Raw genomic sequence first — 20,264 nt, forward strand, 5'->3', positions numbered from 1 at the left:
CATGTTCACAGCCTGGAGAAGCAGGATGGGCTGGGAGGCCCCCCCGCTCTCCCCAGGGATTGGGAGGGGGCTGTGGGGGATTACACTCAGGCACCTTTACCGACCTGCCAGGAATTGGGTGGCCTCAGCCAGCACCGTGGGGCTCCTCCTGCCTCAGTTTCCCCCTGTATGGGACCAGCCATGTTCAGTGGGCTGAGGACCTGCTGAGGGCAGTGAGGGGACATGCGTGTGCAGGCGTTTGTCCTTGTGTTTCCTCTGGCAGACACAAACACATCAGCAGGGCAATAAAGGGGAGGAAAGGGCCGTGGCGGCTTCTTTCCATTACATGCAGCAGGGCTGGCTTCCTCCCACACTCAGCAGGGCTGGGGGGTAGAGCTAGATCCCCAAACTGGGATGGGTGGGTGCACCCCAGTGTTTCCCAGCCAGGTGGTCCCTATACCCAAAGGTGTGGGGGTCTCAAGGAGTGACTGCTTGCAGGTGTGGAATCAGCACTGCAGTGCCCTGGTGCTCATTTTTGAGGGGCAATGGGGTTTGGGATATAGGTTCCAGTGCTTTCATGCCCCATGACATCACCCAGGAAGGGAGGTCTGAGGTGGGAGTGCCCTACTGCACCCCAGGCAGGGGAGTTGGGATGGGGGTGTTCCTGCTGCCCCCCCACGCAGAAGGAGTTGGAGGAGATGAGTCCTGCTGCACCCTGGGCAGAGAGAAGCTGGGATCAGGATGCTCTTGTTGCAGGATGACATGGTAGCATCTTCCCCCCGAACAGGGTAGGCCCCATGGGTGACCTTGTCTTTTTGGAGTTGAGCTGTGACATTTGGCAGGGAGGTGATGGGCTGGAATCCCCTGCAAGCCTGGGTCTGGAGGGTGGCCCTCTGGGTGCTGAGTCCATGGATTTGGGGACTGGCCTGCGATCTTTGCAGCTGAATTCTATTGCATACCCACTCTGGCCACTCCATGGATGTGGGGGAGAGGATGGTGGGGACCTGCCCGAGGGAGCCATGGGATGGAAAATGCCAGGGAGTAGAGCTAGCTCCCAAGTCTCCATCCCTGGTGCAGGAGGGATGTCTGCTCCCAGCCCAGCTCTGGCAGATGCAGGGTGTCTGGCACCTTTGGATGCCCTGGCCACACATTTGGAACCTCCCCCATAGAGAAAGGGGGGCTGGAGGCCAAACCCCTGGCTGGGTGCTGACCCGTTCAACATCAGCACTGAAATCCTTTCTGCCATGTAACAGGCTCTGTTCTCCTGACCGTGCCTCAATTTCACCATCTGAGTAGTAAGACGCAGCACCCCCCCCCCCCCCGCCCAGTTCCTAGACCCCTTCAAGGCAATCAAGAGCTGCATCCCACCACCAAACCCTCTCAGGCATGGAAAATAAAGCAGTCTTGTACAGACAGAGTGGAACCCCTGGGGGGGGGCAGCTCTACCAGCCCCCAGCCCGCACACCCTGCTCCGGAGCACTGCCCAAATCGAATTCCTCCCCAGCTGCAGATGGCCAGGAATTCAATTTTCCCAGATCCCATCAGAGGCTGATAAATGAGGTCCCTAATCACTGTGCAGATCCCATTAGTACCAGCCATACCAGGAGGGGCTGCATGGATGGATGTGGGAATGCTTCATCCCCCTTCCCATCCCACTGATTCCTATCCCCCCAAGGGACCTAGATGTCCCCCGAGCCCCTCTCTGGCTGCATCCTCAGAGCTTTGCCATGATGGTCCCAAGTAGAGCCAGACATGGAGACCCCTGTATAGCTAATCCACCAGAAAACATCTAGGAAAGTCCTGGAAACCCATCCAGTGTGGATGGGAAGGGGACTGTGTGCCAGAGAAATTTTTCCAGCAATGCTATGTCCCAGGAATGCACATCGTGCCAGCTCTGTCCCAGCACTGCCACTGCCAGCACCCAAAACTTGGTGCCAGCTGGGTGCCAGGATGTGTCTGTCCTTTGGGATGAAGGCACCCACATACCAGGGATTCTCCTAACCATGGAGCAGTGTCCCTGCAGCTGCTGTAGGAGGGTCCATGTGCCCCTCCCTGACACGGGTTAGGGACAAGTGACATAGGGCTGAGTGGGGTCCCTCTCCCCCTCTATGACATGCTTAGAGACAAGTCACAGCAGACCCCCAGCCCTCACCACCTTCTTTCTTAGAACAGTGAACTAATTAGTGACAAACGAGTGACAGATCATTAGGCTAGTGGCCGAGCCGGCTGTTCCAAGAAGGCCACGATGTTCTGGGGACGGAAATCCTTGAGGAGTGTGGCTGCTGTCCCGATTTGTCCTGCCCGACAAAGGGACATCAACAGGAAGCAACCTTGACTCCAGCCCTGTTCTCTCGGCCCCGGGAGGCCAGGCCAGGATGTGGGGGGACAGACTAGGAGCACCCCAAGGGCTTGTGAGCTGCCAGAGGTGAGGAAATTTGCTTGGTTCAGCAAAACGTTTCACTCAGAACGTGCGGAGTCCTCAGGGAGTGGCATCTGCCTGGTTCCAGGCTGCAGAAACTCCATGTGCAAATGTCCTGTGCAGTGTGAGAATGCCAGGCTCCAGCGAGGCTGATCTATGGAGGAGGAGGATGATGAGATAGGGGATGCACTGAGCTCTGGGGAGACACTGGGCTCAGAATGGCTCATTCCCCTTGAACCAAAGTCTAGTGCCTTCCTAAGCAGCCAAGACCCTTTGCAGGTAGGGAAACGGAGGTAGGAAGCCTCCACAGAAAGGGAAACTGAGGTAGGGACAGGCATGCAGGGCTACTTGTGTGCTTTTTTGGGACGGCCGATTCCATAGATTTGCATCCTCCAGCCCTTGGAAGCCTCAGCCTGGATCACTGGGTGCCAGGGTGGCTCCGTGACAGGGTCCTGCACGTCAGCCGGTGTTTCCCATCCATACGTTGCAACGGGACCCCAGGCAAATGACCATGAGGAGGCAAGAGATATCCCAGAAGTGTTTCCTTCCTGTTTGCCCTCATTATCCCCCTGGAAAAGATGAGGTAATTAAGGAGCTACCGTGTTACAGGTTGTTGCTGCCTGATTAGATTAAAGCAATGTAATTTGGGACTAAGAGCGGTGCTGGGAGGAAATGGATGGATGGCTTCCCAGCTGGAGTTGGGCAGAGCTGCCAGCTCTACCTTCCATCCATCCCTCCATCCTCTGATGCCCTGGACCTTGCTCCAGGGACACTGCTGGAGGGTTATCAGGGGTGCTGCTTTGGGGGGCTGGGGATACTTGCTCTGTTTTCTCACCTCTACGGAGAGGATTTCCTGGGGAGTTGTGGTTGTGGGGCAGAGGGAAGGAGCTTGGAGCAGTGTGGGGGGTGACAGGGACAGGGTGACAGCGTTTCAGCAGTGTCACTCTGCCCACAGTACAGCTGGTGACAGCAAAGCTGCAACCTGCTGCCTTCAGGAGTCGCTTCCCTGCTCCCCAGCTCAGTTTCCCCACTCACAGCCCAGTGTCAGAAGCTGGTGTTCTCCTGCCTGGCCCTGCCCTGCTTGTTGCCAGCCCAGCGTTGCCAACACACACACAGAGCTGGGCTATATTTAACCACCGTGGCCAGGGCACGAAGCTGAGCAGCCAGGGGAAAGCAGCCCCCCAGGACTGGAGTGGGGCTGGGGCGGCTCAGCGTTGCTGGAGGTGGGAGAGGAGGATGAATCACGGCTCAGGGATATTTTGGGATATTTTTAATGCCGCCAGATTTCTCGGCAAATGCTTGGGCAGGGCGGCGCGGGCGCAGGCTGGGTGTTTGCTGGCAGCTGTGGCTCAGCTTGGGGGGCCCAGGGGGATCAGCTGCTCCCCGTGGTGCTGTCACCCTTGTAGCCAGGCGTTGGAGAGGTGACAAAGGCAGGGACATCTGTCCCTGGGCGCTTGGAAACAACTCTGGTTGTGATGGGGGGGGGGGAAAGGGGGTCCTGAAGCAGCATCTTCCTCCTTGAAGGGGAAGCAGGAGGGGAGAAAATTTCCCCATCGGTTTCCCTGGAAAGGGGAAAGGGCTGGGAAAAGGCAGAGCTGGATGTATCTGCCCGAAGGGTTGCTGTGGGTAGGGAACCTTTGGACAGGGACAGGTACCCAGGCATCCCGTGGGTAGGGCACAGGGAATGGTGAGGGGCTCTGTGAGTGGAGATAGGCTGCCTTCAAGGAATCCAAACGGGATTCTGCTTTTCACCTGTCAAATGTAACAAGATCCAGAGGTTGGTGGCTAAAAATGCATCCCATCTGAAGAGACTGCAGTGGGAGGAAGCCCTAAGCCCCCAGCCCTGGCTTTAGCCTTGCAATGAGGTGACCGCATGGTCACCCTCCTCATCCAGGGCTCTGCCGGGTAGGGAATTCCCTCGGGAGCAGCTCCTCTGTCCTTCAAGTCTGCAAACCCCCTGTGAGAGGCATTGGGGCTGGTGAGACAGGCTGCAGGGGGATCCTTTGCTCTGCCCCACACCCCTCCTTGCTGTGTTCTGCACTCCCAAGCATCCCAATCCTTTGCAACCTGAGCCTGTAAAATCCTTTGGGAAGCATCTGCCTGCGATGTGGGTGCTGGGATGTGCTGCCCACAGGCACCGAGAGCTGCGCACTCAGCATCTTGGATGCTCTAATTTGATTTGGGGCCCACAATTGGGGGTGAAGTTGTCCAGACAGAGCGATGTCCAGCTCCATCCCAAAGGTGATTGCTCAGGCAGGGGCTAATAGACTAATCCACTGCTGAAATTAATTGGGCTCATTTTCCTTGCGTTCACAGATGGATAAAGTCCCATTGGAGGGCAGGAGCCGAGTGAGCTCTGGGGGCTCACGGTGTCATGGATGCCTCAAGCTCAAGCAGTCACCTCTGGCAGATCATTTACTTGGAATTTTTACAGCAAAGCTGGGCTGGAAGCTCGGCAGGGAGATGATTCATTTCCTCGAGGTTTCTTGGGAAGGGTTGTGGCAGGAGTCTGCTACAGAAGCCTGGGCTGCTGCCAGCATCCCCCTGTAGAATCAGCACCCATGGGTGCTCTGGCAGCAATGGCAGATCCATCTGGGGCCTCCCCAGCCCTGCATCCCCTTGCGAGGCAGGGTGGGGAGGCCCCAGATGGATCCTGCAGCCCTGCTCAGCACTCCTCCACGAGCAGGATGCTCCCAGGGACCCGGAATTGCTGCCTGGCTCTCTGTGCCTGTTTTCCCATGGTTAAAGAGGAATCCAGTGGGTGGCAGGTCCTGGTTTTGAGCTCTGCCTCATGCAAAGCCCACTTGCTGAGTGCTCAGGTGTGTCCTCCCCTCAGAGAGAGACCCCAAATTCCAGGTACCCTCAACAGGGCTGAACATCCCAGTGAGTGCCCCACTGCACTGGATCCAGCCTCTGCCTGCACCTCCTCACCCGTGGGGTGCCTCCATTCATCTTCCAGGAGCAAGGCCAGGACAAGGGGTGCAAGCTCAGAGACCTGAGAGCCTGTGAGGTCAGTGTCCTCCTCCTCCACACGGCAGGTGTGAAATGGACCTTTCTGGAGAGAAAGCTGGCCAGGATGGGATTTCTCTATTTCATAAACATCCAGAGAAGCTGGGGGTGCCAGGGGGACAAACCAAGCTCCCACAGCTGACTGGGGGGGGAAGGGGACAGACGTGGCTGATCCTATTCAAAAAAGTAATGTTTTCACTGCTGGTGAATTCCCTCTCCTGAAAAAAGCTGCTATTAAATCCCAGCAGGATCTGTGGAAACCTGTGCCGGGGGTTGGGGAGCCTGTGCTGGGAGTCCCCACCACCACATGCATGGGGACAGGATGCTGCTGCAGTTATCCAAAGGGATAAAGAGGGGGGAAGATAGCAGGGGAGAAAAAGGGGCATTTTCCGTGAGGGAGAGGGCAGGCTCTGGAGGCTGGTCTGTGGCAGGATTTGTCTTTGCTAGAATGGGGGTGGTCCATGTTGGAGCAGAGACAAATCCTTATCCTGAGGAGATGAATGGTGTCATTAATCTTCCACCAGCTCCAGTGGGAATATTGAGGCAGATATGGCTCTGGTGTTGCACCACACCAAGGAGAGCTGGCAAAATTCCTGCCATGGGTCACCCTGTCAGCTCAGGAGTCTGGCAGGGTGAGACAGTATCCTTGTCCCCTCAGGCCAAAGAAAAGGTGACAGCCGTCCCCGGGTGGGGGCCCCACAGGTCCACATGTGTGCACTCATGGGGACAGGACAGGGACAGGGTGCTGCTCACCTGCTCTGCAGGAGCAGCATCCTCAGCTCCTGGGGCTGTCAGTGGTGCCATGCTGTGTCCCCTGCCCACACCCTGTCCTTGGATCTGTCCCCAAATAGATCCCCTTGGATCTCTCCATGCCTATTTCCAGACAGCATTTCCCTCCAGAGCTGCTGCGTGTGCATCACCTGGGATGAGGGTGTTGGACTCTGCTCCAGCAGCTGGGAATTGCAATCCCTCTGTGCTTTCTCCTGTTTTAGTGAAGTTAATTTACCCCCTGTGCCCACTTGGGAAGTGTAACCATAGCTCTGCCCTTCATGGAAGCTGGGATGCAGAGCAGGTGCTTGGAGCTCTCCCTGGGAGACCTTTGGTCCCCTGCCCCACTGGGTGCAGATCCAGGGCTGTGTGAGTCTGGCTCGGTGGGTCCCAGTGACATTCCTGGTGACAGGCATGGGGTGGCTGATGGTTTCATCTGGTGCTGGGGATGCATGTGCCAATGCAGCCTCATCCAAACACCCCGACATCTGTGGAGCAGTGATGGAGCTGGAGGAGACCCCACCTAAACTGGAGTAGTGCCTGGATGCTGTGGATTGCTGGGAGTGACTCCACAGCAAAGGGAAAGGCTGTTTATGGCAATAACTGGGATGTGGCTATGGTGGTGGCTCTGGCTGTGCTGGCTCTGGGCCCAGGCTGTGTCCTAGCAGAGCCCCCAGAGTGGGTCTGCAGCATCCTCAGGGCTGAGGGACATGGGGTGACAGGGGCTGAGGGTGTTGGGGTGAACCTCTGCTCTGGGCTGGAGGATGTGGACTGGGAGTGGGATGAGTGGGACAAATGGAATTAGTGGGATGAGCAAGTGGGATATGCAGGATGAGTGGGACAAGTGCAAGGAGTGGGATGAGCCATTGAGTGAGTGGGATGAGTGGGTTGAGCTGGATGAATGGAACAAGCAGGGTGAGTGGGATGAGTAGGATGGCCAGGACGAGTGGGACAAGCAGTTGAGTGGGATGAGCCATCAAACAGGATGAGTTTGATGAACTGGATTAATACAGTGAATAAGCTTAGTGGAAAGAGTAGAATGAGTGGGAGAAGCAGTTTAGCAGGATGAGTGGGATAAGTGGAATGAGTGTGATGTCCTTCCCAGCCCACCCTCACTCTCCCTACCTTCTTTGCTAGGCTGCAAACCCTCCTGCCTGCCTCTGCTGCTGTCTCCTTGTCTTGGGAATAACTTCTTTTAGCTCCTGCAGCCTTCCCCTCACTGTTTCATGGATGGACCTGTATTCCCAGCCCTAATAAAGCCACCACCCATGTTCAGCTGCCATTTTTCCATCCCCACACCAAGAATGGCCCCCTGTATTTGATGCCCCAAGCAGACCCAAGGGACCCGCTCAGGCTCTGCCCCATCTTCCCCTGCCCCAGGGGGGCCACTGTGGAGGATCCGGTGGGACAGAGGGATGGCAGGACAGCCACCTGCTGAGGCCTGGCTGTATTCTACAGTGCATGTGTCTCCAGTGTGAGTAAGTGACTGGAGATGCGGCCCTGTTGGAATAACATCCAGTGCCGATGTCTTCAGCTGGAAGCACCCTCACCACCAGCCACGCTCCCAGTGCCACTTGGATCTGCCCCCATGGCTGAGTGTGCTCCCTGGGTGGGTGGGTGGCACAGCCCTGCAAGGGGCTGCTGTCCTGGATGGGGTCATGGGGTACATGACAGTCCCCAGGTCTACTTATCAGGAATGGAGCCTGGAGCCACCTGGCAAAGCTGGGACCAGAGGAAGAGCAAATCCCAACACCATTATCCAGTGTCTGACTCCAAGCCTTTACTATTTCCATCATAACATCATCCTTATTCCAGTCTCCCAGACAAGGGCTGGAGGCAGGAGCAGAGCTGGGAGGGTTGCACCACAGAGCCCCCTGTGCCCCCAGCTTTTCCACATGTCCATCCCAACACAATCCTCAGATGAGCTTTAATCCATCTCCTTGCCCCATTTCTCTTCCCACGGGTGCTTTATGACTGAGGGCAGTGTGGCTCAGTGCCAAAGCCTCCTCTCCCTTTTTGGGGACCTCCCACCTCTCCACATGATGGACATTGACCAACACAGGAGGGTTTGGCTCCAAAAAAGGCACCAGACTGGAGGCCACTGCAAGGGGTCTGGGGGCAGAAGGACCCGTGCCATGGCAGGGTTGAGAGGGGGTGGGTGCTGCAGTGCCCTTCCCCATGGTATCAACCCCCAGTAACCCCTGCTCTGCTCTTGTCTCTGCAGGATGCTCTGCTGAGCCTGGGCGCTGCGCTCGATGCCACCACCCTGCGTGACGCCCTCCGCCATGCCCTTGTCACCCTGCTGCCCGCTGTGGTAGGTGGGGGGGTCCATCCCCTGGCGGCTGGGAGGAATGGGGAGCAGAGCATCCTCCTTGGGTGGGTGGGGGTTGTGGGGTTGCTGAGACCCCCTGGACTGGGGGGAGCCCTGGAGGGAGTAGAGAGTGGATTGATGCTGGGGTTCAGCCTAGGGTGGGGTCTCTTTATCTCCAGCCCACTGCTGAGTTCTCCTCTTATATGGGAGAGCCCCAGGGTGCTGGTGGTGGCCCTGGTGCTTACGGTGGCCCCAGGGTGTTGGTGACCCTGGGGGTGCCCTGATGCTGGTGGTGGCTGGGCAATGTGCCAGTGCCATTCCATGGGGCCCCCAGCCATGGCTGGGTGTGAATGGTGCACACATGTGCAGGTGAGTGTGCACACACCTGTGCACAACTCTGTATGTGTGTGTGCAGGGGTGCATTTGTGCATGTGTGCACGTGCAGCTGTGGGTGCCCACGTGTTCATGCATGTGGCTGTGTGTGCATGTTTGCACACGTGTGTGCTGCCTCTCTCTCCCCCAGGAGCATGTCTACATCTACCTGCTGGATGGGGACACACGGCTGCTCTGCGATGACCCCCCCCATGAGCTGCCACCCAATGGGAAGCTCAGGTGAGATCAGCTTTGGCCACCTCCCCAGCCCTGGGCACAGGCACACGCTCATGTGTGTGTGCTGGAAGACACACCTTTGTGGCCAGGGGCTGTGCATGTGTGCAGGGACACTCGTATGCACATGTGTTGCACAGCCCTTGAGCCCGTCCCTATCCCATGGATGTCTCTGCCCCCCCTTCCTGGGGATTTATCTTCCCAGGTGCCCTTCCCAGGGGGTGCTCAAAGTATCTCTGTCCCTCCAGGGATGCTGTGCAGAAGCAGAAGCGGATGGAATGTGCAGGGCTGCTCCCTGCCGAGCTCCCTGGCCAGCACCTGGGACCCCTGGCAGCCCCCCTGGCCCCTGGCACACAAGGTGGGAGCTGTGGGAAGGGTGGTCTTGGTGGACGTACATGGGGGTATGGGCATAGGGCTGGGTGGTAGGTGGATAGATGGAGGGACAGGGAGAGGGATGGAGATGTGAGGGGATGGATAGATGCGTGGATGGATGGTCCATGGGTGGTCAGAGGCAGTAGCTGAGACAACTGTGTGGATGAATGATGGATGCACAGACGGATGGGTAGAAACAGGATGAAGGCATGAGGGACGGGTGGGCACTGGGACTGAGGAGTGTTCTCAGGGACAGGTAAGCTTGGAGATGGGCAGATGGATAACGGATGGATGGGAAGATGGATAGATGGCTGGGTCATGACACATCAAGACGTAATGGGGACATGCAGCCCAAGAGCTGAGCTCCACAGCTCCGGGCTGGGACCGACACTCTCTTTTTTGCAGTGCTCATCATCCCGCTGGTGGACAAGAATAGTGGGGCCGTGGTCTGCGTCATCCTGGTGAGTGCAGGAACATGGGCAGGGCTCTGGGGACAGGGCCTGGACACGAGGGTCCTGACATCACTCCTGATACAGGTACACTGTGGCCAGCTGAGTGACTCAGACGAGCAGAACCTGCGTGCATTAGAGAGACACGTGAGTGATTCCTTCTGAGCTGTGGGACCTGCCACCTGGGGACCTACCACCCTTTCCCCCAGCCCTGCTGCTGTTCCTTGTCCCTTCTGCCCAACCTTGCAGGCCCTGGTGGCATTCCGGCGCCTGCAAGCCCTGCAGAAGCTGCAGCCCTGGCCCCAGGTCAGCCTCTCCACCAGCTCTTCCCAGACCTCTCTGGCCAAGCCTGAGAAGGCACCTGGCAGCAGCTACAGTGACCTGGACTGCAAGATCCTACAGCTCTGTGGTGAGTGGGACACTGGGAAGGGTGGCGTGTGTGGTCAGGGTGAAACCATGCTCAGCCCCTCTGTGACCCTCCTACAGGTGAGCTGTACGACCTGGATGCCGCCTCGCTGCAGCTCAAGGTCATCAACTACGTGAGTAGCTGCTCCACCAGCCCCCTGTCCCCATCTGCCCCCAGCCCCAGGACACACCAGGGAGCCCTGTTTTATTCCAAAACAAGAAAATTCCCCAAAGCCAAGAAAAGCCTCAAGCATCAGCTGTGCAGTCATCAGCAGTGACCAGAGTGAGCAGCCTTGGAACAACCATCAATAGTCTCCAGAGTTAACAGTGCCACCCTCGCCCCAAAAACTCCTTGAGAGAACGTACAGGTTCCTCTCCTGCTCTCTATCATTCTGTACCTTAGTAGGACCCTCAGGAGTGTCCAGATTCCCCTTGCCATCAGTAGTCTCCAGAGTGAACCCGCTCAGTAATGGGGAGGAGGTTCTGGGGAGGGGCACCTGGTTCTCTGTGGCTTGTGTGAGTGCCCTGGGCACACGGAGGCAGAGGAGGGGCTGGATTCCACCTGGGGAGTGCTTGGGACAGGCTGGGGTGCTGACCCTCCCCTTCTTCCCCAGCTGAAACAGGAGACCCAGTCTCTGTGCTGCTGCCTCCTGCTCGTCTCTGAGGACAACCACCAGCTCTTCTGCCAGGTAGGTGCCACTGGGCCAGCCCCCCAACCCTGAGGATTACATGACACCCCCTGACATGGTGTCATCCTCATAGGCACCCCCTTTTTCCCATCTCTTCCAGGTGGTGGGGGACCGTGTCCTGGATGAGGAAATCAGCTTTTCAGTGAGCAGGGGACGTGGTGAGGGGTTGGGAAGTCAGGGTTCCATAGGCTAACATGTCCCCTCTCCCCACAGCTCACCTTTGGGCGCCTGGGGCAGGTGGTGGAGGACAAGAAGCCCATCACCTTGAAGGACATCAGTGAGGTGGGTACCAGCTGTGTCCTTCCCACACCTGGAGACACGGGTGTCACACCAGTGTCCCATGGGGCTTCCTGGAGGGGTGCTGGTTCCAGCTCCATCTCGCCTCTCCCTGCAGGAGGAGCACAAGCAGCTGAGCAGCATGCTGGGCTGCGAGGTCACCTCTATGCTCTGTGTCCCTGTCATTAGCCGGGCCACCTCCCAGGTGGTGGCACTGGCCTGCGCCTTCAACAAACTGAGTGGGGAGAGGTGAGCAGCATTTTGGCTGGGACTCTCTGGGGCTGCATCCCCTCACTTTTGGGGTGCTGGAGCATTGTTGCCGTGGAGAAGGGGGGGAGCCAATGGGGACGGAGAACTGAGGTGTGCCCCCGCCAGCTACACAGACACGGATGAGCACAAGATCCAGCACTGCTTCTGCTACACCTCCACGGTGCTCACTAGCACCCTGGCCTTCCAGAAGGAGCAGAAGCTCAAGTGTGAGTGCCAGGTGAGCATGTGCAGGGCTATGCCACGAGTGTGTTTGTGCCCCATCTTGCACTAGTTACTGATAGCATCCTCTCTGTCCCCTCAGGCCCTGCTGCAGGTGGCAAAGAACCTCTTCACCCATTTGGGTAGGTGCATTGGACAGCACCCATCGTGAGCGAGTGGAATGGGGAATGGATGACCAGTCCCCACGCCCAGCCCTGGAGGGTGGTGGCACTGGGGTCTCTGTCCCCAGCCAGGGAGAACCTTGTCCCCTTGTTGGGGAATGGCCTACAGAAGGCTGGCACAGAACCTGGAATGCATGCCTGCATGTAGCATGACCACAGAGCTCTCAGAAACATGTATGCACGTGTGCAGCTGCCTGTGTGCACTGCTGCACACACGTATGTGCTGCTCACACATGCACATGCCCCACACAGCCCCCATCCTTCTGTGCCCCCAGACTTCCTGCTGGGACCCTGAGCTAAACCCTCCTCCCTGTTTTCATTGCATGAGTGGGGGATGAGGGGGCAGCGCTGCCTGGCTCGGGGTCCCTGACCCTTCCCTGCTCCCCCTGCAGATGATGTCTCTGTCCTGCTGCAGGAGATCATTACGGAGGCCCGGAACCTCAGCAATGCTGAGATGTGAGTGGTGGTGGCAGGGCACCACAGCGGGTGAGGGGACACGGGGGGACACTGAGCTCCCCTGTGGGTACGAATGGCAGCTGTGTGTCTTGCAGATGCTCTGTGTTCCTGCTGGACCGGCTCAGTCATGAGCTGGTGGCCAAGGTGTTCGATGGTGGAGTGGTGGATGATGAGGTGAGGACAGGATGGAGTTGGGGGGCCTGGGGTTGTGTCCCTCCCCCCAAGGCCTTGCTGGTGATCATCTTCCCCTGCCCACAGAGCTATGAGATCCGCATCCCAGCAGATCAGGGCATCGCTGGCCACGTGGCCACCACTGGCAAGATCCTGAACATCAAGGATGCCTACTCGCACCCGCTCTTCTACCGTGGGGTGGATGACAGCACTGGCTTCCGCACCCGCAACATCCTTTGCTTCCCCATCAAGAATGAGAGCCAGGGTGAGGGAGGGATGGGGGCACACTGGGAAGAGGGGGACACAGGTCTGGCCCAGCAGGTTCCTCAGTCAGCATGTGGTGGTTTGATCACCCATCATGTGGACACAACACTGTCCCCAGCATGCAGGCACAGGCAAAGCATCATCCCTAGCCCGTGGGCATGAGTCCTGTTCAAGCACAGAGGTGCAATCCTGGCTCAGCGCTGTCCCCATTCTGTCCCCAGCCCATGGGCACCATTCTGTCCCCATCCCATAGGCAGAGCACTGCCCTAGCACATGGGCATGACTTTGTCCCAGTCCCATGTCAAAGTCCTTTGTCCAGCATCAGGGCACCATTCTGTCCCATGAATGTGGGCATGGTCCTGTCCCAACCCTTGGGCTCAGCGCTGTCTCCTGGCACAAGGGCACAGTTGCTGGGTGTGATCCCCCCACAGACAAAGAGAGCACTGACCCCAGCACATGGGCATGATCATGTACCCTGCATGTGGGCACAATCCTGTCTGCCAACACGTGAGGACAGCACTGTCCCTGGGCATGAGCCTGTCCCAGCCCCTGGGCACTGCAGTGTCCTCAGAATGTGGATGTCATGCTGTCCCCAACCCACAGGCATAGCCTGTCCCTGCTACTTGGGCATAACCTTGCCCTAAGCCCAGGGACACAGTGCTGTCCCCAGCATACAGGCATGACCCTGTAACCAATACAAGGGCCTGATACCCCTGCTGTCCTCCCTCTGCTTCAGAGGTCATTGGGGTGGCAGAGCTGGTCAACAAGATCAATGGCCCTTGGTTCAGCAAGTTCGACGAGGATCTGGCCACCGCCTTCTCCATCTACTGCGGGATCAGCATCGCCCACGTATGTGCTGGGGGGTCCTCCACTTGGAGGGGGTCACACACAAGGTGTGTGTCCCAGCTCTGCCACAGCACAGAGGGATGGGGATGGGGGGATGTGTGTCTGGTCCCCATTCCCTGGGGACAAGTGGTGGTGGCCACTGGATGGGAAGGGAATTAATGGGCACAAAGATATGCTGTGGTGCCAGGGTGGGCTTGGGGGTGCTGGAGGGTGTTTGCCCACCCCCAGCACTCCCATACCCTGATCCTGCCCCACAGTCCCTGCTGTACAAGAAGGTGAATGAGGCACAGTACCGAAGCCACCTGGCCAATGAGATGATGATGTACCACATGAAGGTGAGGTAGCATGAGGACAGGGACAGGGATGGGACCCCCGCGGCCAGCATGGTGCCCCACACTTTACCCCAAGGTGGTCACACAGTTGGGTGGTGGTGATACCCCAAGGCTCTCTGCTCTCACTGTGCTTCACGTGGCCTTTGGGACACCTGGCAGCCTCATAATACTGCGGGCCACTGGCCATGGCTCTTGCAGGTGTCTGATGATGAGTACACCAAACTGCTGAGCGAGGGCATCCAGCCTGTGTCCACCATTGACCCCAACTTTGCCAGCTTCACCTACACACCACGCTCACTGCCTGAGGACGACACCTCCATGGTGAGGACCATGGGGATAACTCTCAGCTGGCACCATCCCCTGCCTGGCCTCGGTCAGGTCATATATCCCAACCCTGGGTGCTGGGGTGTTGGGGTGAAGGGATGTGGCTGCACCCCTGAGCATCTTCCTGCTGAGCAGGGGCAGGGGTGGCTTGTGGGGGAACCTTGCTGGCCATTGTCATTCCCTGCCACCCACCCTATCCTGTCTGCAGGCCATCCTGAGCATGCTGCAGGACATGAATTTCATCAACAACTACAAGATGGACCGTCAGACGCTCACCAGGTGAGTTCCCATCCCTGTCCGCTTTCCCTGTCTCCATCCTCATTTCCATCCCCATCCACACCACTGTCCACCTTCCCCATTCCCTTCCTCTTGGCCATCCCCTCCATCTCCTTCCCCATTCCTGTCCACGCCCATGTCCCTGTCCCCATCCACATCTTCATCACTGTCACCTTCTCTGTCTCCTGTCTGTATCCTTATCCCTATCCCTATGCCCATCCCCATCCAGATAAATGTCTACCTTCCCTGGCCCCGTCCCCAATCCTTCCCCATCCCATCCTCATCCCCATCTCCATGCCTATGCCTCCCTGGTGGACACCTGGCCAGGTGGAGGTTCCTGTGGGGTGACACCTCCCCCCACATGGCTTTGGCTCTGTCCAGGTTCTGCCTGATGGTGAAGAAGGGGTACCGTGACCCTCCCTACCATAACTGGATGCACGCGTTCTCCGTCTCCCACTTCTGCTACCTGCTCTACAAAAACCTGGAGCTCGTTAACTACCTGGAGTAAGGCCAGGTGCTATCCCTGTCCCTGTTCTCCATCCCCTGGCCTGGCTGGGGTGCTCCCTTGCTCTCCTGCCTGCCTCAGTTTCCCTCCTCCCCCTCCCCAGAGACATCGAGATCTTTGCCCTCTTCATCTCCTGCATGTGCCATGACCTGGACCACAGAGGCACAAATAACTCCTTCCAGGTGGCCTCGGTGAGCCGAGCCCAGAGCTGGGATGGGCAAGGGGGAAGTGGTGGTATGGGGACAGCTGTGGGGGTCTTCACCCCCATAGTTCCATCATTCTGGCTGTTCTACCTTGCAGAAATCGGTCCTGGCCGCGCTCTACAGTTCAGAGGGCTCTGTCATGGAGGTAAGATCTCCCAAATCTCTCGCTGCCCATCTCTCCTGGGTTCTGGCTGCGTGGCAGCATCCTTGCCTGCTCCCTGCCTGCTTTCACGGTCCTGGCTTCTCCCACAGAGGCATCACTTTGCCCAAGCCATTGCTATCCTCAATAGCCAAGGCTGCAACATCTTTGACCACTTCTCCCGAAAGGTGAGCCCCCCACCATAACACCTCTCTCAGGCCACCCCCTGCCCATGCTGAACCCTTGTGTCCTCTCCAGACCTCCTGCTCCCCATCCCTGGATCCTAGGGGATGTGGGAGCTGGCAGGGGCACAGAGCTGGTCATGGCAGCTACCTTGCCCACAGGACTACCAGCGCATGCTGGACTTGATGCGGGACATCATCTTGGCCACTGACCTGGCCCACCACCTCCGCATCTTCAAGGATCTCCAGAAAATGGCAGAAGGTGAAGCTCCTGGGATGGAGATTGGGATTTGAGGGGTGGTAGGAACACATCCCACCAAGGCTGGGATGTGACACAGGATGTTCCGGCTGTCCTTGAAGTCCTCATGTGTGGTGTGATGGGGGCTTTGGAGCTCTGTCCTGAGCCCCCCATCCCAACCCCTGCCCCACACTCTGCCCACAGTGGGATATGACCCCAAGAACAAGCAGCACCGCAGCCTGCTGCTCTGCCTGCTCATGACTTCCTGTGACCTCTCTGACCAGACCAAGGGCTGGAAGACCACCAGGAAGATTGCAGTGAGTGCCACATCATGGAGCTAAACCCTCTGAATGCCACCTCACAACCCACCTAGGCCACCTTCATGTCCCCAGGCACACACCTGCCCCTCATGGAGGGGGTTCCTCCATGCAGGACCCTGAACCGTGCAGCAGTCCCTCCAAGGCAGTCTGTCTGCCTGCTTGATTCAGAGCTGTAGGGGGCATGTCTGGAGGGCAGGGGGGATGGAGGATCATCCCAGGCTGCACCCCCTGTGCTGACACCTGTCTCTTGCAGGAGCTGATCTACAAGGAGTTCTTCTCCCAGGGTGACCTGGTAGGTACCACTTGGAGGGATTGGGCTTGGCTGATGCTCCTAAAAAGCACCGATGGGATGGGGGGCAGTGAGCAGAGAGGTCTTGCCTGGGAATGGCGGGAAAGTGCCACTGGCACTGTCCCCCCTTGCCATTCCCGCAGGAGAAAGCCATGGGGAACAGCCCACTGGAGATGATGGACCGGGAGAAAGCCTACATCCCCGAGCTGCAGATCAGCTTCATGGAGCACATTGCCATGCCCATCTACAAGTGAGCCCCAGCGCTGGTGCTGGGATGGGGAGGACCCCCTGCCACCCTCACCTCCCTTAGGGTGGGATGGGGTGCTGTGTGGGGTCTTGCAGATTTTTGGGAGGCATTCCAAGCAATGGGGATGGGGTTGCATCGAAGTAATGGGAGTGCATCCCTGTGCTGATGGAGTGCATCTCCCACTCCCCAGATTGCTGCAGGATCTCTTCCCCAAGGCAGCGGAGCTCTACGAGCGGGTGGCCAGCAACCGGGAGCAGTGGACCAAGGTCTCCCACAAATTCACCATCCGGGGGTTGCCCAGTAACAACTCTCTGGACTTTCTGGATGAGGAATATGACCCACAGGCCCCTGACCCCCAGCTCAACGGCTGCCTGGAACCTGAGGCGGGGCAGCCCCCCGAGGCTGGAGCCGAGTGAGGGAGGCGATGGGGGGGCCACAGCCATGGCTGGGCCAGGAGCATCCCCAAGCCTCATCCCCCAGCCCATGGGGAGGAGGTTTGGGGGGATATCAATGACTCTGGACTACCACGGCAAGGGCTGTGTGCTGCCAGCACCCACCACCAGTCCTTCCCCACCACTGGGTGACTATCTCCTCCCTCCGGGGCAGGTGTTCAGGTGTCCTGTCCACCCGGTGGTCCCTGGGACACTGCCTTGGTGGCTGGGAGCACCAAGGGACACAGTGGGGCTGGGGGATGTATGTGCTTTAAGCTGCCTTAAGACTGCAGTTCCTGTCCCCATGGGATGACAGTAGGAATGATATCCTTGGTGGAAGCACCCACAGAGGGGTCAGTCACCATGACATGGGTGTGCATGGGTTAGCAGGACAGGGGGGGATGGTGTGGGGCAGGATGGCAAGGGGCAGTGGGAGAGCTGTGGGGTGACTATAGAGCGTGTGGGGGTTGTTGTCATGGACCATGGATCGGGTCCATGGAAGAAGGTTGGCTCCAGCTGGAGGAGGAAAGTGACACACACCAGAGTGGGATGGCCACAGCCATGGGGATGTGCCTGCTTCCCCTGCTGGGTTCCACACTAGAGAACCAACTCCAGCCTCTTCCTAGCAGCATCCGTTGATGCTGAGCATCTGTTGGCTAAAAGCCCCACCTCTCTAGGACCCCTGAACCCACTTACCCATGGAAGGGCTCATATCTCTCACATAGCCCAGTCCCATGCAACCACACAGCTACGTCCCCTACAAGGGCTACACACTTTCCAAGGCTGGAGAGTCCTGCTGCTGGTTGGCATGCACAGGGGAGGCTGTGCTCCACAGGGGGTCCATCTGGTCCCATACATGTCCTTGCCGTGTCCCCACTTACATAGGTGTTCCTCTGAGGTGTCCACCCAGGAGCCTCCTCACTGCAAGCAGCTTCTCTGGTGACCGTGTTGTGAGCATCCCTAGCTCACAGTGGCTTCACAACTCTTGCCATACCAACCTCTGTGCATGGATCCTGCTGACATTTTGGGATCCCTCTGGTCTTGCAGACCACTGGGCATGAACCTCAATGGTCTCCTGTGGTCCCTCTGGTCTTGCAGACCACCATGCATGGACCCTGCCATTTTCCTGCAGTCCCTCCAGTCCTACTTGGCACCATGCATGGATTCTGTTGGTCTACCATGGTTGATCTGGTCATGCATGGACCCTGGTGTTTTCCTGTGACTCCCTTTTTGTCCTGACTGCCATGCATGCACCCCACCAACCTCCTGTGGTTTTTCTGGTCCTGCAGACCACCATGCGTGGACCCCAATGCTCTCCTCTGATTCCTCCTGTCCTACAGACCACTGAGCATGGACCCTGCTGACCTTCCTGTGGTCTCCAGTCCCACAACCCAACCCATATAGACCCTCTCAGTCCCAGGGGCTCCACCAGCTACCAGAGTCCAACCAGCTGTATGTGACCCAGGGCTCTGTCACCCCAGCCAAAGCCACTTGAAACACCCATGAGCAGGGGAACTGCAGTGAACAGCTTGCCCTGCTGGGGCAGAGCTGAAGAGGGGGCTGAGGGAGGGTGTTCAGCCTTGAGAGATTAGGGTGCACTGAGCTCCCAGTCTGCATCATCCAGCTTGTGGGAGCTGGATGAGTCCACCACCACACCAGGGAAAGGCGATGGGAGCAGCATGGTAAAATTATGGCACTGCTGACATTCGTGTTGGGATCAAAAGTGGACATGGGGCAATTTGCCGCCCCATCCCCACTCCTCTGCAGTATCCCATGGCACATCCCAAGTGGTGCCACAGCAGGTCCCTCCTGGATTTGGGCTACACAGCGGCTGCTTCTCTCCTTGGCTTGTCTGTAAGCGATGACTTGCCTGTGTTCTCGGGATACCTGGAGCGTGTGTCTGCAGGAGCAATGGGAGACCCCAACGCTGAGATGCTCCACATGGATGAAGTGGCCTGAATTCCTTTTGCCTTACCTACTCGGAGATGCCTTTAGTGAGATGCTTTGCCCAAACCCTGGTGGGACCCACCTGGTGACTGAGTCTGTCTGCTGGCCCATGGCTTTGCCTCCAAGACCCCCTTAAGCCCTTCTCTCCCTCCCCACACTGCCATAGGGGGTGGGGAGGGTCCCAGAAGGCAGCAAACCCTGAAGCTGCAAGAGGAGGACAGCAGCTCTATCCCCATTGTGACGCTGGCACAGCCCTGGTACCAACGTGCCAGTAGGTACAACTGTTCAAAGACAGTCCCTGCATCCCAGTGCTGATCCAGGGATGCCTGATGATGCATGGATCTCTCCATCCAATAGATGTGGGGGTGTCCTGCACTTGGGTTCTGCATCCCGGGTACCACACCATGGTGGGGGCTCACAGGGATGTCCGTTTCCCAGCTGTATCCCACTTTTCCAGCCCCTGCTGCTGGTGTGTGTAGGTAGTCAATGCTTTCCCAGCTCCTGCCCCTGTACATACCCTTCTGGATACTGGGGAGTGCAGCCTGCACCCAGCCCAGCTCACCCACGAGTGTGCACAGGCGTGTGTGGGTGTGCAAGCCTCCTCCAGCTTTTCTGTCCTTCTGTCTTGCGGCACTGGTTGTTCTGGACTCCAATGGAGCCTAAGGAGGAGATGACTTCTCTTTCTTCCTCTCCTCCTTCTTTTCTTATTCTCCTTCTTCTCTTCCTCCTCCGTCTTCTCTTCCTCCTCCTCCCCCTACTGTTTCTCCTCCTCCTCCTCCTTCTTTATTATTATTTCTCTTTTTTTGGTGGGTTTTGGTTTTCCTAAATAAATTTCATATGTCAACCTCCCCGTGACAGGTTGGTGGGTGGCCTTGTTGGGGCCTGGGGAACTCCAATTAAGACTCATGAACCCCAAAATCACCCTCAGGGGTAGAATTCAGCTTGGGCCGTGTAGCTTTGATGTCCCAGGAAGGTCCGGCCGCTGCCTGGATGTTCCACTCTCTTGGAATGCTCCAATGCCTCAGGATTCACTGATCCCCTCTGAGTGCTCCAGCTGCTCTTGTCCCTTCCCTGTTCCCTCCTGAAATGTTCCAGAACCTCAGGATGCTCCAATCTCCTGGGATGCTCTTTCTATCCCCATCTGCCAGGTTGGGACCCCCC

General features: G+C 57.9%; 1 protein-coding gene across 1 annotated transcript in view; it reads left to right on the forward strand.

The window, feature by feature from the left end:
• The window catches only part of PDE2A (phosphodiesterase 2A), a 40,728-nt gene extending 20,770 nt beyond the window's left edge, over positions 1–19,958 (forward strand). Inside the window, exons 3-31 of the mRNA XM_088157489.1 lie at positions 8,400–8,489; positions 9,010–9,098; positions 9,341–9,450; positions 9,870–9,925; positions 10,001–10,060; positions 10,163–10,322; positions 10,400–10,452; positions 10,933–11,007; positions 11,108–11,149; positions 11,221–11,289; positions 11,402–11,532; positions 11,659–11,770; positions 11,855–11,894; positions 12,326–12,389; positions 12,485–12,563; positions 12,648–12,825; positions 13,561–13,673; positions 13,928–14,005; positions 14,201–14,323; positions 14,535–14,605; positions 14,984–15,106; positions 15,211–15,298; positions 15,408–15,455; positions 15,563–15,637; positions 15,794–15,893; positions 16,074–16,186; positions 16,443–16,481; positions 16,622–16,728; positions 16,916–19,958. Of these exons, the coding sequence (XP_088013615.1) occupies positions 8,400–8,489; positions 9,010–9,098; positions 9,341–9,450; positions 9,870–9,925; positions 10,001–10,060; positions 10,163–10,322; positions 10,400–10,452; positions 10,933–11,007; positions 11,108–11,149; positions 11,221–11,289; positions 11,402–11,532; positions 11,659–11,770; positions 11,855–11,894; positions 12,326–12,389; positions 12,485–12,563; positions 12,648–12,825; positions 13,561–13,673; positions 13,928–14,005; positions 14,201–14,323; positions 14,535–14,605; positions 14,984–15,106; positions 15,211–15,298; positions 15,408–15,455; positions 15,563–15,637; positions 15,794–15,893; positions 16,074–16,186; positions 16,443–16,481; positions 16,622–16,728; positions 16,916–17,141 (2,712 nt within the window). The 3' untranslated portion in view covers positions 17,142–19,958. The remainder of the gene's footprint in view (positions 1–8,399; positions 8,490–9,009; positions 9,099–9,340; positions 9,451–9,869; positions 9,926–10,000; positions 10,061–10,162; positions 10,323–10,399; positions 10,453–10,932; positions 11,008–11,107; positions 11,150–11,220; positions 11,290–11,401; positions 11,533–11,658; positions 11,771–11,854; positions 11,895–12,325; positions 12,390–12,484; positions 12,564–12,647; positions 12,826–13,560; positions 13,674–13,927; positions 14,006–14,200; positions 14,324–14,534; positions 14,606–14,983; positions 15,107–15,210; positions 15,299–15,407; positions 15,456–15,562; positions 15,638–15,793; positions 15,894–16,073; positions 16,187–16,442; positions 16,482–16,621; positions 16,729–16,915) is intronic.
• Positions 19,959–20,264: the final 306 nt, after the last annotated feature.

The sequence above is a fragment of the Sturnus vulgaris genome, chromosome 2, assembly GCF_052056855.1.
Source record: "Sturnus vulgaris isolate bStuVul1 chromosome 2, bStuVul1.hap1, whole genome shotgun sequence".
Classification (NCBI taxonomy): domain Eukaryota; kingdom Metazoa; phylum Chordata; class Aves; order Passeriformes; family Sturnidae; genus Sturnus; species Sturnus vulgaris.